The sequence below is a fragment of the Athene noctua genome, chromosome 6 (genome assembly GCF_965140245.1).
Source record: "Athene noctua chromosome 6, bAthNoc1.hap1.1, whole genome shotgun sequence".
In the NCBI taxonomy this organism is placed as follows: Eukaryota; Metazoa; Chordata; class Aves; order Strigiformes; family Strigidae; genus Athene; species Athene noctua.
Window position 1 is genome coordinate 30157611 of NC_134042.1, and position 27384 is coordinate 30184994.

Consider the following 27384-nt stretch of genomic DNA (forward strand, 5'->3'; position numbering starts at 1 on the left):
AAGAGGCAGAAGAGATCAGAGCAGAGACAATGTCTTTATGGTCTATCTTACTAGCTGTGTCTGAAAGACAGCATGAAAAGAGTTTTCATATTGTGCCATAGAGGTAGTTCAACTCTTTCCTGAATGATACATAATTATACAGTTAACATGTTAGGTTATACTGATAGGTTTCATTTCAGTTACCTTTACTGGCTCTCCAATCTGTATTTATCTCTATCTCCTTATCTGTGAGAGAAAATAGCTCAAACTTTCTGTGTTGTGTAACAACACTTCCTTTAAAGACTGCCATTTAAATCATTGGGTTTTGTCAAATGGGGATATACTAGAGGTAATAGATGTACACTTTGGTACCTTTGTTTTTATTTCAAAACAAGTTGAAAATATTTCTGTAAAATTCTGTAGAATTGCTCTATAATGCTTTCTTTGGATCCAGACAGATCACACTCACTTTCTTGAGATCAAAAGACAACTGTATTATTTCAGCATGGGTCAGCAGCTCATTATCTATGTTGAGGTTTAAACTGTAATGAATTTACTGTAGGTGTTATCATTGCTTCTACCTAGGTCAGTAGCATTGGATTTTGCAAAATTCTGGGTATCACTGTTTCCTATTGACTTAGGTAAGGTATTAGGGCACTGTCTGTATTGCAGAATCTTGAACAGAATATAAGTTGTTTGCCATTAAATGGACTGTTTACAAATGGGACCATTTTAAATCTTGCCAGTCAGAGAGGGACCTGGGGTGTTGCTTGACAGCCGGCTGAACAGGAGCCAGCAGTGTGCCCAGGTGGCCAAGAAGGCCAATGGCATCCTGGCTTGTGTCAGCAATAGCGTGGCCAGCAGGGACAGGGAAGGGATCTGACCCCTGTACTCGGCACTGGTGAGGCCACACCTCGATTCCTGTGTTCAGTTTTGGGCCCCTCACTACAAAAAGGACATTGAGTGACTCGAGCGTGTCCAGAGAAGGGCAACGGAGCTGGTGCAGGGTCTGGAGCACAGGTCGTACGGGGAGCGGCTGAGGGAACTGGGGGTGTTTAGTCTGGAGAAGAGGAGGCTGAGGGGAGACCTCATCGCCCTCTACAGCTCCCTGAAAGGATGTTACAGAGAGCTGGGGATGAATCTGTTTAACCAAGTAACAAGCGATAGGACAAGAGGGAATGGCCTCAAGTTGCGCCAGGGAAAGTTTAGACTGGATATTAGGAAGCATTTCTTTACAGAACGGGTTGTTGGGTGTTGGAATGGGCTGCCCAGGGAGGTGGTGGAGTCCCCATCCCTGGAGGTGTTTAAGAGTCGGGTCGACATAGCGCTGAGGGATATGGTGTAGTTGGGAACTGTCAGTGCTAGATTAACAGTTGGACTAGATGATCTTCAAGGTCCTTTCCAACCTAGTTGATTCTGTGATTCTGTGAGTAAAACAAGATACTTTTTCTATTCTCTAAAATTTTGACTGCTGTTTGGAAGACACCTAAGTGTGGCTAACAAGCTGCTATACTATTAGCAGCTTCACAACTAAATCTGCTAGTTTTTTCCAGGCTCTTTAGTATGTTTCCTGTGAACATGAGAATGTTCAAGGGCCAAGCCCAGCAGAATACAAAAGCATGTTTGAAATTTTTGAGGAACTGAGATTGTACTGCATACAACCCATCCCTGTTTTGGCAGATCAGCATTTGGCAATAGTCTATCTACATGTGAAATTATTCCATCACAGCTGATGATGAAGGTAGATTTTTTAAAACCACTTCTTGAAATGGTCCAATTTTCCAAATATTATCACCCTTTTTAGACTGTTTTGAGATTCTGTAAACCCTTGTTATGAAAAATATTAAACATTTATTGATTTTGCAAATACATAAAAAGCATTCTTAACTGATACCAACAGAAAATATACTTTTTGCAAATACACTGTAAAAAATTGCTTAGTAGTTACAGTATTTTGTAATATTTAAGCTTTTTCTTTCCTTTTACAGTTATATCAATAAGCTCTCTCGATTCAGGTGAAGGCTGTTTTGTGCTTCTGAAGTGTAATGGGTTGGAAATTTGATGACAAAAAACCCACAATGTAATGAAAACTGGCTGCAGTAGCAATTCAAGATTCAGTGGGCTGTAACACTTACAGAATCAGTCTTTTAAACAACTGTCAAAATACTTTTATAAAATAGAGGTTTGTAGTTCTGGTGTAAAACACTTTTTTTTATTAAGTTGATCATAAGTAGTCATGTCCACAGACAAGGCAAAGATACAAATTAGTTTCTACTGTCGTATCACCAGTGTCTTTTGTGACAATGTGTGATTTTCTCATTTAAGCGAACCTCTTCTTAGCATCTACAAAAGAACTATTCACAGTCCCTCTGCTTTTCTGTTGGGCAAGCTATGTGTGTAGTTAAAGCACAGTGAAGTAAGGCTTGCTTCTACTGGGAATGGCTTTCTGGGTTGTGCTTGTACAGTTCCAAGTACTGTCTGGGTTTCAGTGACATGACACAAGAATTTTAGATGTTACAAATTTACGAGAAATGCTACTGATACAATGACTGGTAAGCAATTAAAAAAATTGTATTCAGTGTTCAAAAAATAATATTTTGATCTTCAGTTGTCTCTCTGGTCCCATACTGTCACTCTTGCCTGTTTTTCATCTGGTCACTTCAGTGGGTTGTTTTGTGTGTGTACAGTAAAGCAGTACATATTTTGTAAGTAACTTCAAGAACAGGACAGTTTTTTCTATGACTCAGCATTGTGGTTATGAACAAATCATTTCACTTTAATATTTCACTTTAACTGAGAGGATAACACATACTAATTTCTAGGACCGAGTGTATATCAAGATGCAGGTTTTTGTATGTCAACAGCAGGATTACAGAAGTAATACCATGCTTTTTAAAGCAAAATATGTAGGTAAATATAATAACATGCATGAGATACAAAAGGAAATTTTAAAAGTACAGGTTTTTGTAAAATGCAGTATTTTGGAAACATTTTATGTTGCAGCATGTGCCTAAAATTATTTAAATTATTACCTGAAAGACAACTGATAACATATTTTAATGGATTTGGAAAGTATAATGGTGTTTGGTAGAAAAGTAATTAATTATTTTAAGAAAGCTCAAATCTGGTTTTGGCTTCAGAAATAGTTAAATACTTGGTCAAGGAACAACCTTCCAGCTGTGAGAAATGTGGCCAATGAATAGGCTGCATGTCTGTGTTTGATATTTGCATGTGATGTCTCATCATGAATTTGACATCTACTCTCTCTATTTGATGAGAAACAGCAGTTTATACATTGGGTTTACAGGTACCCTGTGTACCGCAAAGTGTATTAACAATTTTCTTTGAGGAATGTGAGCAATATCTGAAATGAAAAGAAAATTTCAAGGTAGTTCCCAGTTTTGTTCAGAACTCATTTTGTGGGTATGTCTGTAGGGCTTGGAAATATATTTCCCAAAACAAAGAAGTTACTTATTCTTAAAGGTGGGGCTTTTTTAGTTCAATATTTCACTTAGTAATTTGGTGTCTTTTCACTTCATTGTCTGTTCAACTTTGCCTTGAATAAGGAGAAAATGTTTAAAACAGCTGACCTATAATAGTCTTAATATTTATACATCAAGGCAAACATCAATGGAGGAAATAATTTGTATCCTTCAAATGTTAAACACAAAGGCTTTACGAAGACCTTACCACTATGCAGGGCAGCTGTGTATGCCATTTAGAAAAAACAGTTTTAATTTGTTGTAAGTTGAAGTGTGACTTGACACCATTTAAATCCCAATATTTTCCTTTGGATTCTTTAAACTATATTGGCCTTTGCTGCTTTTTCTGAGAGAATACTTTGTATTTAAAAGAAAAAATTGGAAAACAGAGGGCAAGTGATTTAGTGATCTATCCAGTTCAGGATTATACTGAGTCACATATTTAAAATGCAACTTTAAAATTAGGAGTTATCTCTTGCCATTTCTTGGGCTATACAACTGTATGATTGTAAGGGTATTATTTTAAATAAATCTTCCACAGAAATTTACAAATGCATATTTAAGTGTAACCTTCACTGTGATCATCTTATTCTGACACCCTAGAAATACTTCTTGCTATTTGAATTTTGTACAGCCACCTTTCTTTAGCATCGAAATGTATGCTAAGCAAAACATTAAGCCACTACCTATTTTCGTATATGTTTTTTCTTTAGATATTAGTGGTACTGATTATGTTTCTACCTGTTCAGCCGGTGTCTTTCAGCAGTTCTCTGTATTAGTGATGTTCCTCACAGGATCCTTCCTTACCATTTTTTTTCAGTTCTCAGTATCTCAACTGTTTAGGGTTAAATACCTCTGCCTTGTAGGTATTTAAATTGCGTACTTTCTTCAGCACTAACAGTTCTGAAACCTATTAAATGTCACTAGCTGGTTTGCTGGTAATTAGCTGTTTTACTGGTAAATGGAAGGCAACATTCAACAGAGCCAGTGTCTCCTGTAAAGTCTTCATTTTTTACTCAAATTCAGCAAGAAGCAGTGGGTGATCACAAATTAAGCAAGAGTAAGCTCCAGCATTACGGATTGGTGTTTTCTGTTTGTGATATGTTAGCAAGTAACAACTCTGAATTCTTGCCTGTCAGTCTGACAGTGTCCATATGCACCTCAGGACGCAGGAAGAGGATATGTTAGCACCAAGAACTTAGTTTCAATACAGCATTGTCCAAAAGCTGACCTGCATGCTTTCATTTTGAAACGCTCTAGTATTTCTTTAATTTCTTAGGGCTAGGCAAGTTTTGACATATGCTTTGTGTTATTATTTTGGACTGCTGGTTAATTGTGGGAAAGTCGCTATGTAGTCTTCCAGAAAATTCAGAAGTGATTTCTAATTTTAGAGTTAGCTTGCTGTGCTTGTCTTTCCCTCGCTCCTACCACGTTGGTAATACTAGCATTAGACACTAGGTGGTAACCGTCTTCTGGTAAGCTCAGCATGTATTTCGTTATGTGAAATGCCTTTTTATAGCTATTTCTGCACCACTGAAAGACTACGGTGTATTTATTTCAGAATATTTTTTTTAAAGTAATATTTTTAAGTTTGTTTAGTTTGTGTTGGGTTTAGCTGAATATAGAAAACTAGAAGTTAATAGTTGTTTACCTGGTCATTATCTTAGCTGTCATAGTTATTCTCCTATATAAAAGCTGAAAGGTCATTGTTATAACTTTCTCAGAAAGATTATATTAGTATGTAAAATTTCTTACTTTGTTTCACATATGGTCAATTTCTTTTTCCTGTCTTTGTGGAGAATAGTTCATTTAAATACTTGTAGATATTGTTGCCATGATTCAAATTATAAATAATGTAATTTTAATCTGAAATTCTTTGGATGGTCCTCATTTATTATGCTTTGTAGAGAGACATTTAAATAATGTCTTAAAATGAAGATACTAAGTATGTAAAATATATATTTACTTCCCTAATATATCTTCCTGAAGCAATATCACAGATACTGCTGAGGATGTATTTAAAGTCATGCATAGATGGTTAGACATATATTTATATATTAATATAAAAAATGTGAAACTGTTCATATTTGAGGAGAATGTTGGTTTCACTTGGGTTTTTCACTGACTATTTGCCTTCAACTCCTGCTAAAAGATAATGCCCTCTCAGTGCTGGCATGGTCAACTAGATGCTTTTTGCTTCCCTATTTAGGGCTTTGCAGTGGCTGCAGGGATTGCTGCAGACAGGCCACAGTTGAGCGAGAAGGGTTTCCTTCTCTGCCGTTTACTGGAGCATGAGGTCAGGTCCCATGTTACAGACGATTTCTGCGAGCCTGGACACAGCAGTGGTCTGTGAGAAGGGATGGTGCGACCATCAACATCCAAGGAGTAGATTCAAAGTCCAAGAGATAGTAAAGGGGAAGAACCATCAAGCCTTGAACTCATCCAAAAGAAGAGACTTGTTTTCCGAATTTGTATGTGAGGTGGAGTTCTTTGGTAGGCTGTTGAAATCATCATGTGTAAAGAAATATTGTAAGACTCGGATAAAATCTAGTGTATATAATAATTGGTACTTTAAACTAAGCACTACATAGTTTATACAGCTTTCTTCCCAAAGCAGATTTAGGAAATCTAATGCAGCATGAATGTTGAAATAATCTAATAGACATTGAAATAAATAGCTTAAGTGAACAGTTTAATATTATAGATAGGCAAATGTTTCCATTTGCTTTACAATATGTATTGGGGGGGGGGAGGTAATTGCGTGGTGAAATGAAGGAGCTTGAAAAGCAGGGGTTCTTTTTTGTTTGAGGGATTCAGACATGCAAAGTTTAAAAGTATTTTAAAAATCATTCTGTGTTGTTATATTATGTAGAGCAATCACACAAGCTACCTGTAAGAGTTTATGGAAGGAGTGTGTCTGCTCCCCTATCCGATCAAGAACTTTGTCAAATGGAATACTAAGGAAAAGGGAGGTAATAAATAAAGCATACAGAGATACAGAGCTCAGAGAGAAACAAGAATGACAAGAATGGCAAAATAACAAGAAACCAACCTGGTCAGTCACACTAACTGATGGGCTATCAAGAAACTGCAGGCATCGCTTCAAAGAGACGTCCACCTGGACTTTGCAACTGATAAAGATGCAGACCTGGGGGCCTCGATATCAGGTTGGGGGATTGGTGGAATTACGCATACTGATGAGGCAATATGCAGGGGAAGGGAATCACGGAGAACAAAGGAAGAATAAATAGAAACAGGTGAAAAGGGGTTATTTACATATGAAATGGGGCTGGTCAGTATGTTTGACTAGCCATGTGCCTGATCGCTGCAGTCTGTACTACCTTCTTACTAAATCCTCATAACATACTTAGTATGCATAGTCACAGTTGACGTTATATTAGATTTTGCTGAAACACAACATTTACATATAATATGAAGGTCATATTTATATATGGTATGAACCTTAATGAAAAGAAAGCATAGATGAAATTAGAAGAGGGGAAGGAAGACAGCAAATAAAAGGCTCACTTCACTGGAGTCGATGTCAAAGCTGTGCAAAACTTCTGCTGTTAAGATGGAGGAAAACCAGAAAGGGGAAAAAAGGAAAACTCCCACAAGTAATCATTACAGTGTGTCTGTTTAGAAATGTTTAACACCCATCACCTGCACATTTCATAGGATTAATTAAGAATGACCTGGGATAAGAGTTCTTTAACACTGAACCATACAATGCTTACAGAGATCTCTGTGCCCAGTTTCTTGCATATTTAAGTACAGAGGAGTGGCTGTGCAGGAACATGCCAAAGCTCCATCTCTCTCAGTCTCCTGCCTGCAGCTGTGACCAGTAAAGTATGCCCCATGAAGAGCATATGAATAAGACAAACATGCAGTGACACTGTCCTGGAATACTCTCCCATTAATAGTTTGTGGTTCATGCACTTTCTGAATGTGAGAATCTGTATTTTATATGCCCAGATGTGTTTTTATTCCATTAATCTGTCCAGTCACTTTAGAATCTAGTATTTTTCCCATTTCTTCTGGTACTGTTCTGTCAGAAAAGGCTGACAGGAATGTGTTTCATTTTCCTATCACCCTGACCAGTTTACCAATATGTCACTGTTGATTTAATTTCATATTAATCTACTGGGCTGTACATGAAGAAGACCTAAGAAGTGAACACCCAAAGTGTCCAGCCACTTCTGCCAACATCTAGCAAATAAACAAGGTTTGACTATGCCAGTTAAATCTACCATCAAAGTCCTCATGGAGTTGTGCCCATCTCTTACTCTGCAGCTAAGTGTTTAGCTTCTTCATTTAGCACTCTGTTCTGTTTTTTTTCTTCTGCTCGGAGAACTCAGGCGATAGACATGGCTGTTTAGCCTGATCTGGGCTTAGTATAGGGTACCAGAGAATGACAGGGAGAAGTAGTCATGGTCAGTGTTGTTCAGAGACAGAATGCTCCCTCTCACCAATCTCTCACAAGTGACAGATAGGAAGGTCACCTTTCTGCTGCTGCCCTGTCTTGATGAACAGTCCCATTCTTGAGAAACAAACAAACCCCCCAAAAGCTCATAGCAGACCCCAAACTCTTGACAGGCTTGTAGCTAAATGTAGTTTTAAAAGGCCAGTGCTTTTTATAAATGTGTTTACTGTAAGGTATTAGATAATATATTACATATGCCTTCAGGCTATTGTAAGAACATCAGCACTGAGTCAGGATTCATCAGCAATGAGAAATAAAGCTTCCAAGTTATTCACCCAGTAAGCCAGAGAGCACTAGAAATGTTTTATCCTTAGATTTCCATGTACTCTGTCACAACTATGTCTGTAAGTTCTCACTCTAATAGTATTTTGGCTACATAGTGCACACTCTTAGTGCTAGTTATCAGATGAATAGGTGTGATTGAAATGGATGTATACCTCTCCTACATTTTCCCCTGGATTTTTTTTTTTTTCTCTAACACAAGGCAGTAATAGAAATGAAACAGTCAAACGCAAGTAGGCAGAGACTGTGGCAGTTACATGTACACACAGATTGCCTGTAGCTCTCAAATGGAAAATCCCTTGATGTTTCTCTTGTCCTGGTTGCTAGGTACTTCTGATATTCACTAATTTTAAATGTTTGAAAATGTACACATAAGCACATATAAGAAATGAAATGCCTATCAAAGATTTCAGTTTAACCTCCTTATACGCTGAAGACTGACTTTTAAAAGTTATAGGCCTGATTCTATTCTTGTGCATAAGTGCAGTGCAAAGAGAACAATAATTATGAACAGTTTTATTTAAATTTTGATGTAACTCCTTGGTACTAGTCTTTCTCTAACGGTATTTAACATTCAAATGAAAAAATCAGCTATGCTGGAATTCTGACTTAAATGCACAAGTGGAATTGAGGAACTCCTAGCTTCTGAGGTGTAATTATGGCTTTGCTTAACATTAAAATAGAGGGCTGTTAAATGGATAGTCAAGAACTATACTCCGTATGAAGAGTTAGTAGTGTTTCATATATAAGAGCAAAGCTTTTCTCCAATTTTTCTAATTTTGATTTATTAGTGAAATATTTTTGTGAAATTGTTTTTTACTTCTATTATTATTACTTTTACCTTGTGTCGTGGTTTAACCCCAGCCATCAGCTAAGCAACCACACAGTCACTCTCACACACACCCCCAGTGGGTTGGGGGCGTAAAAAATTTTAACATTTTTACTGAGGATGGAAGTTTTAAGAATTTCTACAGATACTTTTATTTCTTGTATGCAAGTTCTAGAAGCTTGATAAATCTTAAGGTGATTTTTGTCTGTGTAAATCAAATATGATTATTGTGATCACATACTTCACATTACGAAACAGAAAACAGAATTAGTAAATTATTTAAATTTATTTCTTTTCTATTGAACTGTTCTTAAACAGCAGCTATGGGAAAAGTTTATAATTTGTTCTTGATTATTCTTCAGACTATTTATTGACTATAAATTATGTAAGTATATTCCAGGTGTACTGGAAAACTAAAGACTAGTTCATCCAGCAATTACAGGATGTAACTGCAAGTTTAACAGACATTATAGACTAATTTTCCAAAGCATTTCCTCCTTTTTTGGAGGAGTCAGCCTGCTAGAGATTCATTGTGTTAATAACTTGACTGTTGATAAGTATCTCCCTTAGATATTGACTGTTTTTCTGAGACCTCCTGCCGATGGGTAAGATACGTAATCATATTCTCTCCTGAAGTACAGCTTTAATTGGGCTGAAGCTAAAAAATAACAACGTACATGCCATCCCCACATCAGAGGTTTAGGGAGGAAGAATGTTGTATTTATTAAAATGTATATGGAGAATTCTATTGAGGTAGTATGCAATTGTTTTAATTCAGTTTTGGCTGGCATACTTGAATTTCTTGCTTGGAATAAGACATGGCATATTTCTGTGGAGCCTGAAAATGATTGAAAGAATGCTTATACTCTTAATACTTTTTTTACTTCAGTGGGCAAATATGTTTGCTGGTTATGTTCTGGAGTTTTAGAAGGCCCATCATCACCACTGAATGCTGAGTTCCTAGGAGAGCCAATGCAGAAGGCTGTATTTTAGATTGAGGGAGCACACCAAGCAAACCAAGCCACATAATGAAACAGGAATAGAAATAAGGTAAAGATGGAAATGTTGGGAAAAGGGAAGATAAGAATAAGAATACTGAAGCAGAGATGGAGCTGTGTAGGACTTTTTAATGTTAACTGGTATTTACAAAAGGATATTAACTGCCAAACTTTTATTTCTATAGGAGGTTTATGGAGACTCATCTAAGAACAATTCCAAGTGATGCTTTTTCCAATCTCCCCAACATCTCTAGGATGTAAGTTCTGTTTCTGATATTATTCTTTTAGCTATTCAAAAATCACTTTCCTTCTCCAAAATTCTGTCTTTGTGTGTAAAATCTTCCAAAATTAAAATATTCTTGTACCTTTGCTACCTTACCAGTTACATTTTAGAACTACAGGTAATTATCCCATTGTTTATATATAACCTCAGCTAGCTATAAGAAGGCATACTAGGCATTTTTGGATAAAAGCACAACTTTAGTGAAGTAGATGTGATAAATAAGGCTATAAAACTTTTTTGGATTTTTGCAGTTCACAAAATAGGAGAAATGGTTTCATTCATAACAAATGAATATATCCTATTGCTGGTCTTGGCTTAAAATTTGTTGCCAGCTCCCAACATGATTTGTCAACTCATTTCACTGGAGACCCCGTGGCATTTCTAGGCTAGGGCTGGACTTGCACCAAAGCATTAGTATTTGTGTAATGTGAGAGGGACTTCCATTGTGTAAACAGATGCATGGGTACAATCTGTAAATGCACAACCAGCCACCTCTACCTATTTGCCTCACATCAACATTTGTTCCATTGAAAGTGGCTACCCTTGCACTGCACTGCCCATTGATGTCAGCAGTCTTGAGACAAAGTTGTCCCAGCTTTCCTCCTTCTTGGTGGCTGGCTCACTGTGTTGGGTTTGTGTGTGGCAAGGGGAGCTACAGAGGCGGCTCCTGTGAGAAGCTTCTAGAAACTCCCCTGCTTCGAGTCAGACCCACTTCTGAGCCAATTAGTGAGGGTGGTCAAACCTCTGTGATAACATGTTTGAGAAGGGGAACCTGAGAGGAAGAGTAGTTGTGAGGGAAATACCTATCAAACACTGAGGTCAGTTGAAGAAAAGGAGGAGGAGGGGAGAGGTGTGCTGGAGCAGAGACTCCCCTGCAGCCTGTGGTGTAAGGGCAGGCTGTGCTTCTGCAGCCCATGGAGGTCAGTGGTGGAGCAGATGCCCACCTGCAGCTGGAGCAGATGGCTGTACCTGAAGGCCAGAACTCTGAGGGAAGCTTGCGCTGGAGCAGTTTGGCATTGGGAGGACTGCAGCACATGGGAAGGACCCACTCTGGAGCAGTTTGTGAAGAGCTGCAGCCCATGGGAAGGACTCACATTGAAGAAAGACTGTGGAGGACTGTCTCCTGTGAGAGGAACCCCACACTGGAGCAGGGGAAGAGTGTGAGGAGTCCTCCCCTGAGAAGGAAGGAACGGCAGAGACAACAGGTGATGAACTGACCACAGCTCCCGTGCCCTGCCCCCCCTGTGCTGCTGGAGGGGAGGAGGTAGAGAAATCAGGAGCAAACTCAAAACTGAGCCCAGGAAGAAGGGAGGCATGGGGAGAAGGTGTTTTTAAGGTGTGGTTGTACTTCTCACTGTCCTGCTCTGATTGGTAAATTAGTGGTGGTGGTGGTGTTCAAATTAAATTGATGTTCTTTCTTCCACAATGGAGTCTGTCTTTTGCTTGTGAGTATAATGGGTGAAACATCCCTGCCTGTACTTGTCTTAATCCCCAGCCTTTTGTTGTATTTTCTCCTCCACATCCCTGAAGGAGGAGTGAGTGAGAGACTGCATGGTGCTCAGTTTCCCTCTGGGCTTAAACCATGACACCAATAATCTATCATCCTGTGCATGGCTATTTGATGCAGGGAACTTCTCTTCCATCTCCCAATTCATTCCCTAGAATGAGGGAGTGTCCTGGTTCAGCTAGGATAGGGTTAAGTTTCTCCCCAGCAGAGAGGGGGAAGGGTCTCCAGGCGGGTTATTCATACCACGCTGAGGTCAGGTCCGGCACGGCAGGGCGGGAAGCTTTCCTTTGTGGCTTTGGTCACGGGAAGCACACGCGGTGGGCTGGCTGTGTTCATTGCGGTATTTCTCTGTATATCTTTTGTCTTCTTTACTGTTATTACTGTTTATTGTTGTTATTATTGCTATTGTTGTTGTTCAGATTGTTTATTACACTGTTGTATTAAATCTTTTCTTATTTCAACCCCAGGGTTTGTGCCTAACTTCCAACCCTGACTGGCTGAGGGTGGGGGAGGGACAATGGCAACGTGGTCTCCGGTCCCGGCAGGGCCTAAACCACCACAGGGAGTCATGTAATTTAGAAACTCAGGAGGCCTTAATCCATCACCTGCTCAGAGCTGGGCCAAATATAAGGTCCAACCAGACTGCTCAGGGCTTTATCCAGCCTGGTGTTCAGCTTTGTCTGCGGCCACTGTTAACTAAATAAACCACCTCATTCAGCAAGAGGCCCACATTTTTCTTGTTCAGCCTTTTCTTACTAATGTAGCAACGGGAGATCTTACTTCAACTCCAGCTAAGCTTTGGCTGAATGGCTGAGATGGACTACTGTTGAAGAATTCATGAAACAGGATTTTGAGAGGACATGGAGGTCTGTCTAATTATATAATTTCATCCAGGTATATTGAAGTAATGACTTTCTAAAATTCTTATAAGTAATTCTTCTTGAATATCTGCATGCAGCCTCATTTACCATCTCAGTTTAATCAGATAGATGGTGTATTGTTGGGTGGTGGTGGTGGTGGGATGTCACTTATATGATGTATAGCATCATATATAAACCTGATAAAATTTATCAAATATTATTACATTTTTATTAATATTTTATTACATTTAGAAGGATGTCAACTATTCTTTGGCTTTGTGACACATAGTCCATTGCTTAGATGCTTTGCAGATTTTAAAATTATCACATTGTAATATTGATGAATTTGTAAAACCACAGGTATTCATCTGAAGGAATTCAGTGAACCCTTCTCTAAAGAAGCCTAGCCTCCAAAAACTTCCAGTGGCCAGAAGGCTGTTACACCAAATCTTCCTAACTGCCATGTCAGCAGAGGTCAGGAAGGGGTATTCACACTGCCTGTCTGTAGATCACCTGGCTACCTTGTAGGTTAAGGGCACGTAGCCACCTAGTTGCTCTCCATAGGCATTACTGAATCAATAACAATCTTTTGCCTATGCTGTTGGGTGGTAACAGATAACTACTCTGTTGCATGCTTTGATCGTATTTCAATTGAAGAGGAAGGTCAACATTACAATGAACTTATGGCCTTGAATGAGATGAATAGGTGCTTTTGACACACCTCAAGATAATATGTTGGCATCCCTGTCAGTTTATCTGGTTTGTGATTTCAAGGCTACCTGGAAAAACAAATGTCAACATCTCCCCCAAATTATTCTTTCAAGAAAGTATCTGAATGTGTGTTACTTTCCTCCTACTCCACATTTATGTGTAGAAAAATAGCATAAATACAGTTGAATATAGCTGTAACCTACTTTAAAATCATGATCTGATATGGTAGTGTTACACTCTCCTGTGCTGTGCTTCTGGATTACCACATTTCTCTTGTTAATTTTAAAAAGCCTGTGAAGACTAGACAGTAATTTAACTTTCAGTAGAGTCAATGCCCTTCTGGATTTTTCTTATAACATTACTACTACTACTACTACAAATCATGAACTCCCACCTTCTTGATACAAATTTTGGGTAAAGGAACCAGTATCTGTATTTTAACTACTGCTCTAGTGTATGTCTTGGCCTCCGATGTACCACGTCTCATTTGCCTCTCCCATCCCAGAATTTCCAACAGTAATGAAAATTACCAGATCATTCCTTGCTTTGTAAATTCATCTAGAAAATGTTCTGAAGTTTCAATAGGGTGATAGAGACTGTGTTTACTGTTCCACTTTGTTTAGCTATGTGGTTTCTACTATATAATTTCCACAAATAAACCTTTTTTTTTCCTCTGTACTGAATAGAACATTTAGTTGTCCTCTTTATGAACCTTGTTTAAACAAACATTTTAGAGCTACTGTTTCTCTTAAATGAATGCATACCTATGTACTCTTGATAGCCAGAAGTAGAGATTGTTACCCTGTGCTGCTTTGTCACAGGAATGAAACAAAAAGCAATTCAATGAAATGCTCAAGTCCAAAGCTAATTCCTGTCAGAAATGCATCAGTGCACTGAAAAAAAAAAAAAAAAAAAAAGTTTTTATAAGGTATGCAGATGCAAGAGAAATTTCTGGTTTACATCCTTCAAGTTGAAAATACATTAAATCTTGATAGAAGGTCTTCGCCTGGTATTTCCTACTGACTTAAGACAGTTAAACATTCAGTATTTTTAAGGTCAAGGATAAAGAACCTTTTTCCCAGGCTCAGAATGATGCTTTGGGGTCACATTCATGAATACCTCACACCTGACCTGTAGCTCCCTGAGCAGTTTTCTCCCCAGCTTCTCCACGCAAAGCGGCATCCCCGCATTGCACAGCAGCCTCTCTGTGCACTGTTTTCCTCTGTGCAACACAGAGCCTTTTCACACCTGGGGCACTCTGCTGTCCCACAGCCAGTGCCACCACACGGCTCCCTGCACCTAGCATGCATCTGCACTGCAGTGCTCCCACACCTCCCCTCTCGCCTGTGCCAGCCCAACTCAGGGCTTCCATTGCCTTAGCTGCTCCTGGTTTTCCTCTCGTGAAATACCCCACACGTCACCGAGCTGCCCTCCATCAGCAGCAGAGAACAAAGGCAGGCAGTGGGCAGCAGCACAGCAACACAGGGGATGTTGAGAAGAACACTGGAAAGAAGTGAGGAAAGGTGGAGAGAGGGAGGAGGAAGAAAATAAGGGCAGGGCAAGGGCCTTGTGGCTACTGCCACGAGACAATCTGTTTTAAATCCTGTGTTCTCAGGCTCTTTCTGAATGTGCAATGGTTATTAAAACGTTATCTGCAAACAGACTTTCTCTGAAGCTGTGCATTTGTTGTTTAAGCTATGATTGTACCCGCGATGGGTGTTGAAGGCATTTTGAAATCCTGCAGATCAAACACAGCTGGTAGGGAGAGGAGGTGCTAAATTGTTAACACACCTTCAAAACAGGAATTTAAAGAGCTTTCCCTCTCCTGATGCAACTTCTCCCAGTTCTGATAGCTATGATATTTATTTCTTGCATTTAACATGTAGTATGTGTTCATTAGCCAGAGCCCAAAGGTTTTTGGAGGCACTCTCAACACTTGGAAGCAAACGTTTATGCGTCATTAATATATGTTTCTGTTGACATTCCTGTCAGAGGAGATTTTGAATGTGTTTGTGTGGGTTTTGTGTGCTTATCTAGGTGACGCTAAAGCAAATAGAGCTATTAATTTCCCTCTGGTTTAATTAATGTAGATAAATACAGCTACTTATGAAGCAGAAAAGTGTAGGTCAACATCCAAAGAAATTGTTTCCTTCCCACTTCTGTCCCACAGTGGAAAGATATAAAACTGTAACTCAATCAGCTCCAAGACATGCAGTATAGTGTATGTGACATGCAGCATGGTGGGAAGGGGCATGGTGGCTGTAGGGGTGAGGGAGGGGAGGAGGAATCCCTGTTGCTGCTCTTCTGCCAGTTCTCATATGTGAGAGAAAAGTACTTGCCTGCCTGATATGAGGTGACCCATTTTGATCATGGAACACACTAAAAGTACTCCCTAATTCCTAGTCCCAGCATGAGGATGCAATGTTTGTTCATTTTAAATTTAATCTTCTGTCAAGCTGATTTATATATAGCTGCTTCCCACATAGAATAAGGGTGAGTTTTTTTAATGTGCCACTGATATAACCTATGTTTTGGTATTTTAAAATGTAGGGTCTCTTAAAATTGAATAATTAATTTTCTTTTAATACTGAAACTCCAATTTCCTGGGCAATAGACATTTATTGCTTACAGGAAAACAAAATTAAAGCATCTCACATAAACATCTAACTCTGCAATACTCAGTCACAGAGGTACGGACTGGAAATTCTTTATTGTATTCCTCCTTTACTACCTTCCTTTTGGAAGAGGCAAATAGATTTGTAAAAGCAATATTACTGTAGAAGAAGATCTGTCAGTCATACAACTTCTACTAGTTACTTTTCTGGTATGTTTTCAAACACTGTTGAATTTGTCTCCAAGGTGACCAATAAAAGTAAATTTCATAAAACTCTTGGAAGAGTTAAAATTAGTTCAGGTAATATGCTTTTAGCTCCAGTCTGGAGAGGACATAAATTTGCTTGGAACAGTTAGTGGTATTAGTCATCTGCTGATTGTTAGAGCATGCGCTGCTCACAATGTATTCTTTCCAATTTTCTAAAACATTTTAAATATTTTTTAATATCCATTGAAAGATATAAAGATTTATCTTCTTTAAAATTTCCACAAAAAATAAAAATCTGATCCATAATTGATTGTATTAAAAGGCCCTCCTGGGTTAAATGATCATATTTTAATTTGTTATTTACTATTATTACTTTTAACACTGTCATAGGAAAAAATGAAAGAATGTTAAAAAATCTTCTCTGTTTTGCTCAAGGAACAGAACCCAATTAGAATTGTTGTAAAATACCAACTGGATATTTCTTAAGCATGATTCTAGGTCTTTGCAGGTCTACTGATTAAAAAAGAAGAAAGGCATATGATACAGTCTCCTTATTATTACATTTTATTTGATTTTAACATCTAAAATGGATGTCTAAGACCCTTCTTGTCCATTTAATTCTGTGAATTTAAAACAATGATCAAGTTGCTCAGGGTATGTGTAACCATGCAGAATATTAAAAAGTGAGTCAGTAACTTTGATCAAGAGTATCTAAAGATAGTACTTAAATATTGTAATATTAATAATAAAGAATATACAAGGCATTCCAATTATATTAAAAGATCTATAGGTTAGAAATATAATATAAAATGTGATTAGAAAAGTAAATAAAATATAGGAGTACATCTTTTAAATGCTATTCCAGCATTAATAACTATTAAAACTAAGAGATATTTTGAAAGACAGAAGCAGGTAACTTAACCCAAATAGCAGTAAGTCAGTTAGTTACTTTGAAAATCAGCATTAGTTAGTTGTATTGCAACTTTATGCACACTTTAACAGTAGTTCCAGTATTATCATCCTCTAATGATGGTGGAGAGACTCTACAGAGCTATTTTCTCATCACGCTCAGTAGATCACTAGCAGTACAAATGCTACTCAGTCTAAACCATGTGCATATATTTCTTAAGCTTGCTGTCTGGTTTTGATTCTGACTCACATTGCTCCTTACATCCTTTACAACATTCACTGTATGGTTAGAGTTTCCCTCTAAATTCATGTTAGACCAAATTTTTTTCCTCAGAAATATCAAAGCATCAGTTGCCCTGATGATCTGTCTCTCTCTAAATTGCAACAGTTGTTGCAGTGATGGCCCAAGGACCATCTTTGTTTCTTTCCTTCCTTTTTAATTCTTCAATATAGAGAAATATGCTAATTTACCTGCAGACTAGATCCTCTTAGAGAACTCCAAGGTGATCTTAAGTGAGGAAAAGGGAAGAAATATGATTCTGAAATGTGAAATATGGATGTTTGCTTTCATTGCTTAATTAGCACTATTGTGGTTTTTTTGATTTAACTGTATTCTGCACTATAGTTTGCATCTAAGGCACCAATCAAAATCAAAATCCTGTTAAAAGTTCCTCCCTCAGACACTGCCTGTGTGTCTGGCAGTGTCATGGCAGTTGGACGAGAAAAAAAATGAGAGGAAAAATAAAGTGGCATGATGGACAGTAGCCATGACTTGCCAAGGTCTGAGACATGTTTCTTTTTCTGTTTGCTCGTGTTTAGCTACATCTCCATAGATGAAACACTTCAGAGTCTGGAGGCCCATTCCTTCAACAGTTTAAGTAAAGTCACTCATATGTAAGTACTGTAATTAAATAAATAAATATGGTGATAAAATAAACTTGGGGGTGTGTGGAAATAACATACATGTTGATGTCTGAGTTGTCATTCTTGTCTCTTTTGTAGCTAAATGTTCTTTTCCTTATTTCCTTTCTCTCTAATGTGATTCAGTCTCTTTTTTTGGCTTGTGCTTTCTTTTCCTACATCTTTTTGGTTCCCTTGCTCTTCTGTATCCTTCAATAGAAGTGTAAGAAACTGTAGTGAAAAATATGTGGGACTATATTTTGAGCTTGATGGCAAGTTGAAATAAACTGGCAACTATGGCAAGTTGAAATAAACTGGCAACTAAGAATTACTTCTGTCAAATTACTGAAGGTAAGTGTGAAACAGTAATATAAGCACCAAGAATAAAGTCAGAAGGGCCAAAGCAGAGTAAAATTTCACTAGCAGCAGACATGAAGAATAATAAGTAATCATTCTGGACATGCACTAGTAAAATAAAGAGTGTTTATCTCGTTATTAAATGGAATCAGAATGTTATGGACAAAGAATCGTGGGAAGTGTTTTTATACCTTTTTGTTCTGATCAGTCCTCACCAAATGATGCACTAGGGCAGTTACAAAAGGCACTCATGATGGGCTCTGTGGCACTGCCTAATTTGCGTTACTTTCTACTATCTAAAGGGTTGGTGAGGACTATGAGTAGAACCCTTTTCTCTTGTCCTCTTCCAGTCTCTAACCACCCCCAAAGCACATTTCTATTCCCACCTGGGAGGACAGCCTGTGCCCCTTGCCGTAAGTATGTCCCTGTCATGGCTCCCCTGAAGGCAGGCCAGAGCACACCAGTAAGGTCCAAAATCGCTGCATTATCACACCCATGCCGGATCCCAGGTCTGGATGTGCTGTCCATGACTGGAAAGCTGCAGGCCTGGGCAGGAATCAGCAGAGTTCACGGGTACCTACCCTCGGATCACCTATGGTGCAGGCTGCAGGGAAGGCAGGGCGGGGAGGTGGTTTCCTGATCTGCCATACAAGGGTTGTGGGAATGTGGGATACCTTATATTTCTCATAAGGCACTACCAAAAAAGAAACTGTACAAAGATATACAAGATATACTTTTTTTTTCTGTGCAAGAGCCAAAAATACTACTCAGGACAAGACACTAGAACTCTACTCACAAAAGCTATAGGCAAACCCCAAACCTTTGCAGATATCCCACTAAGAAGGGCTACCTCTACCACTCAAAACTGCTTACCAAGTTTTTAAAATCTGTTTGGAAGTAACGCACATGTATTATTTAATCAGGGAATATCCAGACATCTGGCAAATTAGATAGCTGAATATAAGATGTAAAAGAAAGCAATTTATAAATCTGACCTTTTTTTTTCTGAATTACTTCCAGAACTCCTCTGATTTGTTAACACTTACTGTTGTTGGGTTTGATTCACTTTCCAAAGAGCAAGATTATTCAGAGACAAATGTATATGTTGTGCTATGTATTTGTTTAAAGTTCTCCACTTGCATAGTATTTTCAAAGTATTATTGCTAAAATAATACTGGTAAAGATTATCATAGGGTATTTTAAAGGAGGTTAAAGTTACTCTAATGGTCATTTCTCAGAGTTTCATATTCACAGGTTGTTTTTCATGGACTTCTCATAAAGTACAGTTTTATGTAAATAATCTTTTTACCCTAATTTAAACTTATACTCACAGTTTCATTTTTAAAACATTTGTTTTATAACATAAGAACTTCTTAGGGGAAAATTTAGTGTTTGTGGAAGGGAAGAACTAATTGCCTTGGCTTGAATCAAGTGTTATGTGAATAGGCATCCTGTGCTCTTCATCATCTCTGTCTGCCAAGCCTGTTACTGTGCTTCAGATTTGATCTTCAGCACTCCGTTTTCTTGGTCTTTATTCAGTTCATGTACCTCTGTCCTGACTTTCCAGTCTCCAGTTCTCTTTAACCATATTTTTATGAACCTGTGCCTGTCAAGTGCCGAGCAACTTCTGCAAACTAAGAACACTGATCACCTGCTGTATTTTACTAAGCCAGATCTCATTTTCATTGTAATTGATGGCAAAATTCCCACTCTATGAAGATGAAAACCAGGGCCAAGACTTTGTGCTTCCCCCCCCCCCCCAATTGTGTTAAATTGGTCTCACAGTGGTTTCTTGTTCCTTCTTTTTGTCTTTACTTTTTTTTAAGTATGTCTGTGAGACAAACTTAACATGTTTACAAATTCAGAACTGTTTCTCCCATACAATGGCATAAGTGTTTATTTTTTCTAGATATAATTGTGAAAATGTCTAATTAGCAGTCAGTGTTTCTGTGTAGTTGTCTTACTAGTAGAGCTGTAGCTTGGTAGCATTACACTGAATAAAAAGCTTTTGTAATTAGTTTCTCAGGAAAACATTCCTGTAGAAGGAACCCCAGAAAAATTCACTCTTTTTTTTTCCCCTTCTCTCTGTCTCTGCTCACTCTCCTCTGATCTCTCCTCCTCACTCCAAAAGTTCTTTCCTCTTATACAACCACATGAAAAGACCTCTCAGCATTTGGGAACAGTGCCAAAGGTTATGGTTCAAGTAGCTTGTTCTCTTATATGTGACACCATTTGGATAGCTGGTGGGAGACTGCTCTCCATCTCTGCAGTGAGCTGTGGTGAGCTCAAGCCAAGGGCCAGGGCAGCTCCACCAGCACTGGGCCAGGGCTGCACTTTTCCTGGACAGCTCATGGAGCCAGGTCATGGGATATGGCACTGCAGAAAGGAGAGGTGGTTTGATGGAAATATCGGAGAAGCAACTGGAGAGGGAGACTGAAGAGATCTGGGGGGACTGCTGTATACCTGCAGTGAATTTCAGGGCACTGGGATGAGTCCTGTGCAGAAAAAAGTCTTGTTAAAAGCTGTAGTCTGGAGGTTGGGAATGGACTGTTGGGAGCTCAAGCAAGCAGTGCAAAGGCTTGACAAGTGCACACAGATGAAATAACATGGATAGTTTGGCTGTAGGTGGACTATAAAACATTGAAGTATATATACAAGTGAGAGAAGCCAAGGAAGCTATAGGCAAAGTAAGTCTAAGAAGGTAGAGAGGGGTCTCAAGTTATTACAAGGAAAAAAAAGGGCTGATTTTAATCGTTTCAGAACTGCTGATCTGGATATCCAGTGGAGTCTTTGTAGGTGTCTCAGCATAACATGATTATATTGAGACTCTATGGCCAGATTTGCAATTTATGGATTCTGGTCTTGAACAAACTCAAGGTCGTGTCAATATTGCAAGGCAGTTATGAAAGACGTTTCAAATGAAATTTAGAAGCCACTTAAATATGTAAATGTTTGTGCTTTTTTTTTTTAATGTTACTAAATTCATATAGGATATTAAGTAGCTTATTAACCTTTCTAGAAGTTATCTCATTAATTTATGTCTTGATTAATTCATTAGACTAATATTCAAATAGTTCTTATTAATAGTTTCATCTTTAGATTAATTTGGATTTGGAACTAAATATTTATATCTTTGTAACAGAACTAAGTTCATAGTTACTTGTAAGTCTTGACACAGGACTTTATATCAGTAAGTGACTTTCTCTGCATATCTGCAACTTCATTCCCAGATCTCTGAATTGTTACATTGCTGTTGGGTGCAGAATTTAAGCACTGTATGCTGAGATTAAGTTGTTTTTATAGAGTCTGTCAAAGTTCCATTTCAAAAGCGACTTAAAATCAGCTCTCACAGACATTTAGATACCTGGGAACTAGACTACTAGACATTTTAAAGTATATTCTTTGGCTTTATCTGCATTTTAGGCAGCTAAAACTAATAGTTTTCCTAGAGCTGCTTTTCAAAGGAAACTAACTTTCTAAACCAGTGGGTTTCAATCTTTTCAATTCACTAATTCAGAAAAGCTTGCTGATAAAAGGGCAAACCCTGTCTAAGGAATCTACCAACTTGCTTAGGTTTTTTGATCCTTTGGTAGTAAATCTTGCACCACAGCACTCTCTTGATTACAATTTGGAAATTATTATCATATAACATTTAGGTAACTCTGAGTATATTACTCATGACTGATTAATCCAGTTTGTTTATCACTATCCTGTTAACTGATGAGATCAGAACTACTCAAGTATCTTTTCTCCTTAGGGGCTCATGGGCTCCAATATTGATGGAGCTATTGATATTCTTTAAATCTATGATTTTAGGGGGGGATTATTCCTTCCAGTACTCTGAGATAATGATGTTTGAGTGTGCAAAACAAGGACAGCAGCACAGTTCATGAATGGAACTGAATTTGAAGATCTTTCTTTTTTTCATGCATATGAAATGGGAGGTCACATATTCAGCCAGTCAAGTGCAAGAGACACATTTGACTGGACTAGAAGTAAGGAAAATTAGATTTTTCTCCTGATTTTTTTCTTAAGCATAGCATTCACTTTGGACAAATTACCTTTTAGCTTTTTATATCACTCTTACCTTCTTTCTCATCTCTTTTGACTCGACACTTCTAAGCAACTGGCTGTCTGCTGTTAATTTCTGTAGTACCTGTCACAATGGGCCCTCTTCTTCCTTTTTGGCTTAAGAAACCTCTGTAATACAAAGTATAGGATGAAATGCAAATATAAATACAGTATATATTAAAACATAAGTCTTTCCTAATCACAGCATTACCAATTCAAGGAAATCAAACAGCAGGGACATAAACCTTTCCCCAATGTTCAGCTGAATCATATTGATTTCCTCATTCACATTATTTAAGTTTTTCTCTGATTACTGTGCCAACTGTCTCATCTGGCAGTTTTAAATCTTTTATTCCCAGATTAATTAGTTTTTCTTTTGCCTCTGTTAAACAGCACATGTCCTCTCATGGCCCAGTTACTTAATAAATCAAAATATGATTGAATCTCATTGCATTATTTTGTGCTTTCAATTTTAGTACCATCTGCAGATTTTGAATTCTTACTTTCAGTACCCTCATCCAAATCATTTACGCAGAATACTATGAATAGCAAATAGCCCAAACCTGATGACTCTATGGTACTCCAATGCACTACCCATTTTCCACGCTGAAGGTTGATGTGAACACTGTCTTTCCCTGGAATATGTTTCGTCCACAACAAAGGAATATCTGGCCAGGAAACTCATGAGTCCAGCATTTAAAAGGTAGTCAGTGATGGAAAGAAACCATGTCAGTTAAAGTTTATGGACAAAATTCCACTGTTGGGAGTGTGATAGCTACATAACAAAATAATTTGAGAGAAGCAAGAGACTGACACTGATATTTCTTTTAAATACAGAAACCATACTGTTCAAATTAGCTAACAGACATGAAGAATATTTGAATACAGCACTGTGATAGCAGTAGTATAGCTATTAATTACATCAGTTTAACACACAAGTAAAAGGTGAATCCTTGTCTCCCTGCAATGCTGGAGTAAACAGAGTAAAAAACAAAGACTTGAAAGGTAGGAACAGAACTGTGTTGTCAGTACAACAGTAAATAGAGAGGCTGAAGTCTTGGTACCTGTATCTACATACTGATTTATCTATTGTCTCATGTCTCTTTTCCCACTTCTATTTCTCAGACAACTTGGCTGGGTTTATTTTACCCTGTAAAAATTATTCCAGTGGCAGAGGTATCCTTAAAACTGAACTTCCTGATACCTATACTGTGTAGGCTACTTGGCACTGTTATGGCATGGTAAATTAAATACTACTGGTTTCTTCCCATCGAGTCTCTGCCCATTAGCACCTTTCTGGACTGACTTCAGACCAGAACATCACCCACAAAACCTGCACCACCATGCCATCTATACCTGTCATCTTCATCAAATTTCTCTATATTAAGTAGCAAGAAGTGCTTCCCCCAGCCCACTGCTCCACAGCTAGTCTCAGGAGGAAGACCAACACTTTTCTTTCTATATGGTTTCTATATTAAGAAAGGCTGAGAAATGTTCTCACAGAGTAGTAAGACCAGTGTCTGGAGCTGGTTTAGGGTAAAGAAACAGAAGCAAACATGCAAAAAGGGCTATCCCCTTATGGCAACAGTAAAGAGGCCAGGCAAGGGAAAGTGGGCATGTGATGGGGGTGGGTATGGCTGGGTTCTTTCATAGGAGATTAAAATTTGGTAGGTCTACTGAGTCTAGACAGGGAATTCTGGCACAGTCTGATTGGTGCAGCCAGACTGCTGACTATTGTTAAAAAAGAAAGAAATCTGCTGAAAAAAAAGAGGAATGAGAAAGATTGAGGAAAACTGCATTAAGGGTAGAGACAAACTTAAGAAAAATGAGGCAGAGTCAGGATGCCAGGCAATGATCGTGATGGCTGGAGGGGCAGCAGCCTCACCAACACACCTACTTCAGAAAGCACACAGCGTGGCCATTGTCATGATCAGTGTCAGGCTGGTTCTTCAACATGTGCAGCCTAAAAAGCCACCTGCAGACCAAGCTGTCACGCAGGTAGAAGTATTTAAAGACAGCTGTGGACAGAAGATGTAAGGAATGAAGTCTGTTATATTTTGCATCAGTATAAAGCAAAGACATACACTATCCTCTATGCTGCTGGACATGGCTATACAGTGAACGGTGTCTCCGTTTAACGTCTCAGAAGGGAGATAATTTAAGTGACCTGAGCTATCTTTTGGATTTACTGATGAGTTCTGTATAACTGACAGGAAAAAAAATACAAATTAGAGACATGCAGGAAGTAATCAAAAAAAAGGAGATGCAGACAAAGGATCCATAATAAAATCTCAGGTGCTTCTTCCCCCATTGCTTAAATGAGCCAGTCTCCAGGACTGCATCTATCCAGATTATAACTCATCATTTTAAGATTGCTCAGAATGCATAGTAGTCTTGGGCTAGTGCTAGCTAAATACAAAATCTCATTGCAGGAATTGGATCCCCAAAATTTCATTTTAACATTGCCGATTTCTGTTATGATAAATAATTAAATATTAATTATTAATGTGGTGATGTTCCTCCTTTTTTTACAGTGAAATTCGAAATCTTAGGAACTTGGATTACATAGATCCAGATGCCTTTAAGAACCTCCCCCTTCTGAAATACCTGTAAGTATTTAGCACCTGTAACAAGTTGGCACTTAAGCCTCTCAGATTTCTCTTTACACACTATAGCAGGTTTGTTTCTTTGCATTTCATTTTGGAACTGATTGCAAAGTTTTTCCCTGTTGCTTTATTTTAATGTCAGAAAGCCAGCCAGAGTAGGGGTTGAAACTTTGACTACTTCTGCAAGAAAGGAAAACATGTTCACAAATTCATCAGTAATTTTGCCATTCCTCTTATCCATTAAATCCCTGGAAAACACTAATGCTTCCTTGGCAAAATGCCACAGTTAGTTTTCTTCTTCTTCTAAGTGCTGTCTTACTATATTTTTGTAGGGAATAGCAAGAAGAAGAGACAAAACAGAAATACACACATCTTTCATGTTTACTAGATACTTATGCAGGGTTTTAAAGCATACTTGTCAGCTAACTGTGACAAGCCCATCTACAGAAATGTGATTTCACATGACCTCTATGGAAAAAGAGAATCCTGAAGAATTCTCTGTATTCCCATGAAGTTTCTAAAGAGCAGCACAGAGTAACCAAACAATGAAATTCTAGAATTATATCATAGGAAAGAGAGATGAGAAAGAGAATAACTTCTGTGATTTTGAGTAATGTGTGGAAGACTCTAGAAAGGCGTGTGTGTGTCGTGGAGGTGTAGTGGTGAGGAGGGAAGATTTTTCCAGATTTTTCCTATAGATCTGAAAGCAATAAAAAGAAAGTAGTCCAACAAATGTACTTCAGGACAACAGTTTCAAAAATTGAGAACTATATTTTCTTAAGTTATTTCCACTAGGATTTCAGAAATAAGGAGCATTAACTGCATTCACATTTAAAGGCCAGTTTTCCTTTTTAGAACTATTTGAACAGCTCGGGGCCCAGACTTGCCTGAAGCAGCCTTAATCTCTCAAGTGAATCCAGAGTTACAATTTTTTTTCTCCCTATCCACTTCACAGGCTACTTCCCTCTGTAAATCTGCTTAGCTGTCTTATTGTTCTGTGTTCCCATTTTTTAGATTCTGTAATTTATCCTGAATCTGGTACTTTGATTATTTTATTTGTTCTTACATCCTTATATTTTTGACAGTTGGTTATAAATGAATTGATTGACAACAAAGAGGATAAAATAACTGTCCTGTGCTGTTGAATTATATAAATACATTGTTTGTTGTTTAGTGATCCAGTACATGTAATTCCTTCTGTTTCTTCTCTCTTTCAGTGGTATTTTTAATACTGGACTCAAAGCATTTCCAGACCTCACCAAAATCAACTCCTCTGATGTGAACTTTTTACTGTAAGTGTCCTCACAGCTGGTTAGAAAACTGCCATCCTCAGACCCCCAAAAAACCTATAGTGAAGATTTCTGGCTTGGAGAAAAATATCAAATAAGTTTGACAAAGCACTTTTCCTCAAGCTGTATTTCAGTGATCATTAGTATCAAATCTAGAAAATGCCAGGTCCCCTCGCACTATACATATGACCTGTATGAGAGACATGGACACGCAGCACATTTCTATTGAATTAACCAAAGCACATAATACATAAACTTCTACAGGCCTTTTGCTTTTATTTTGGTTTTGGTTTTGTAATGGCAGTGCAATACCTGAATTAGTCTGAAGTCCGAATAGTGTGACACACAAGACCTGATCTGACACAGAGCCTGCTAATCCGAAGTCATCCCATCAGCAGTCTTCTAACAAATTTGTGCTGGCAGGGTGAGCTTATATTGCACATTTTCTGATACTACTCTTCACTGAGATCCTATATTGTTGACTCATAGCCTCCGTTGGCTATCTGCCTTCTTTCTTCTGACCTCCACCCTGAGCACAGAAGGCTCAAAAGCAAATCTTGGGGAAGAGTGGTTGGAGAGCTGCGAGTCAGAGAGGGACCCGGGGTGTTGATTGACAGCTGGCTGAACAGGAGCCAGCAGTGTGCCCAGGTGGCCAAGAAGGCCAATGGCATCCTGGCTTGTGTCAGCAATAGCGTGGCCAGCAGGGACAGGGAAGGGATCTGACCCCTGTACTCGGCACTGGTGAGGCCACACCTCGATTCCTGTGTTCAGTTTTGGGCCCCTCACTACAAAAAGGACATTGAATGACTCGAGCGTGTCCAGAGAAGGGCAACGAAGCTGGTGCAGGGTCTGGAGCACAGGTCGTACGGGGAGCGGCTGAGGGAACTGGGGGTGTTTAGTCTGGAGAAGAGGAGGCTGAGGGGAGACCTCATCGCCCTCTACAGCTCCCTGAAAGGAGGGTGCAGAGAGCTGGGGATGAGTCTCTTTAACCAAGTAACAAGCGATAGGTCAAGAGGG

At 38.5% G+C, this 27384-nt stretch overlaps 1 protein-coding gene across 3 annotated transcripts in view; it reads left to right on the forward strand.

Moving 5' to 3' along the window:
* TSHR (thyroid stimulating hormone receptor) overlaps window positions 1–27384 on the forward strand; it is a 68752-nt gene that overhangs the window by 14060 nt on the left and 27308 nt on the right. The window contains exons 2-5 of one of the 3 annotated variants that reach the window (XM_074909236.1): window positions 10239–10310; window positions 17964–18038; window positions 25007–25081; window positions 26296–26370. In XM_074909236.1, coding sequence (XP_074765337.1) covers window positions 10239–10310; window positions 17964–18038; window positions 25007–25081; window positions 26296–26370 — 297 coding nt within the window. The remainder of the gene's footprint in view (window positions 1–10238; window positions 10311–17963; window positions 18039–25006; window positions 25082–26295; window positions 26371–27384) is intronic. The other 2 variants (XM_074909237.1, XM_074909238.1) reach the window with 2 other exon arrangements.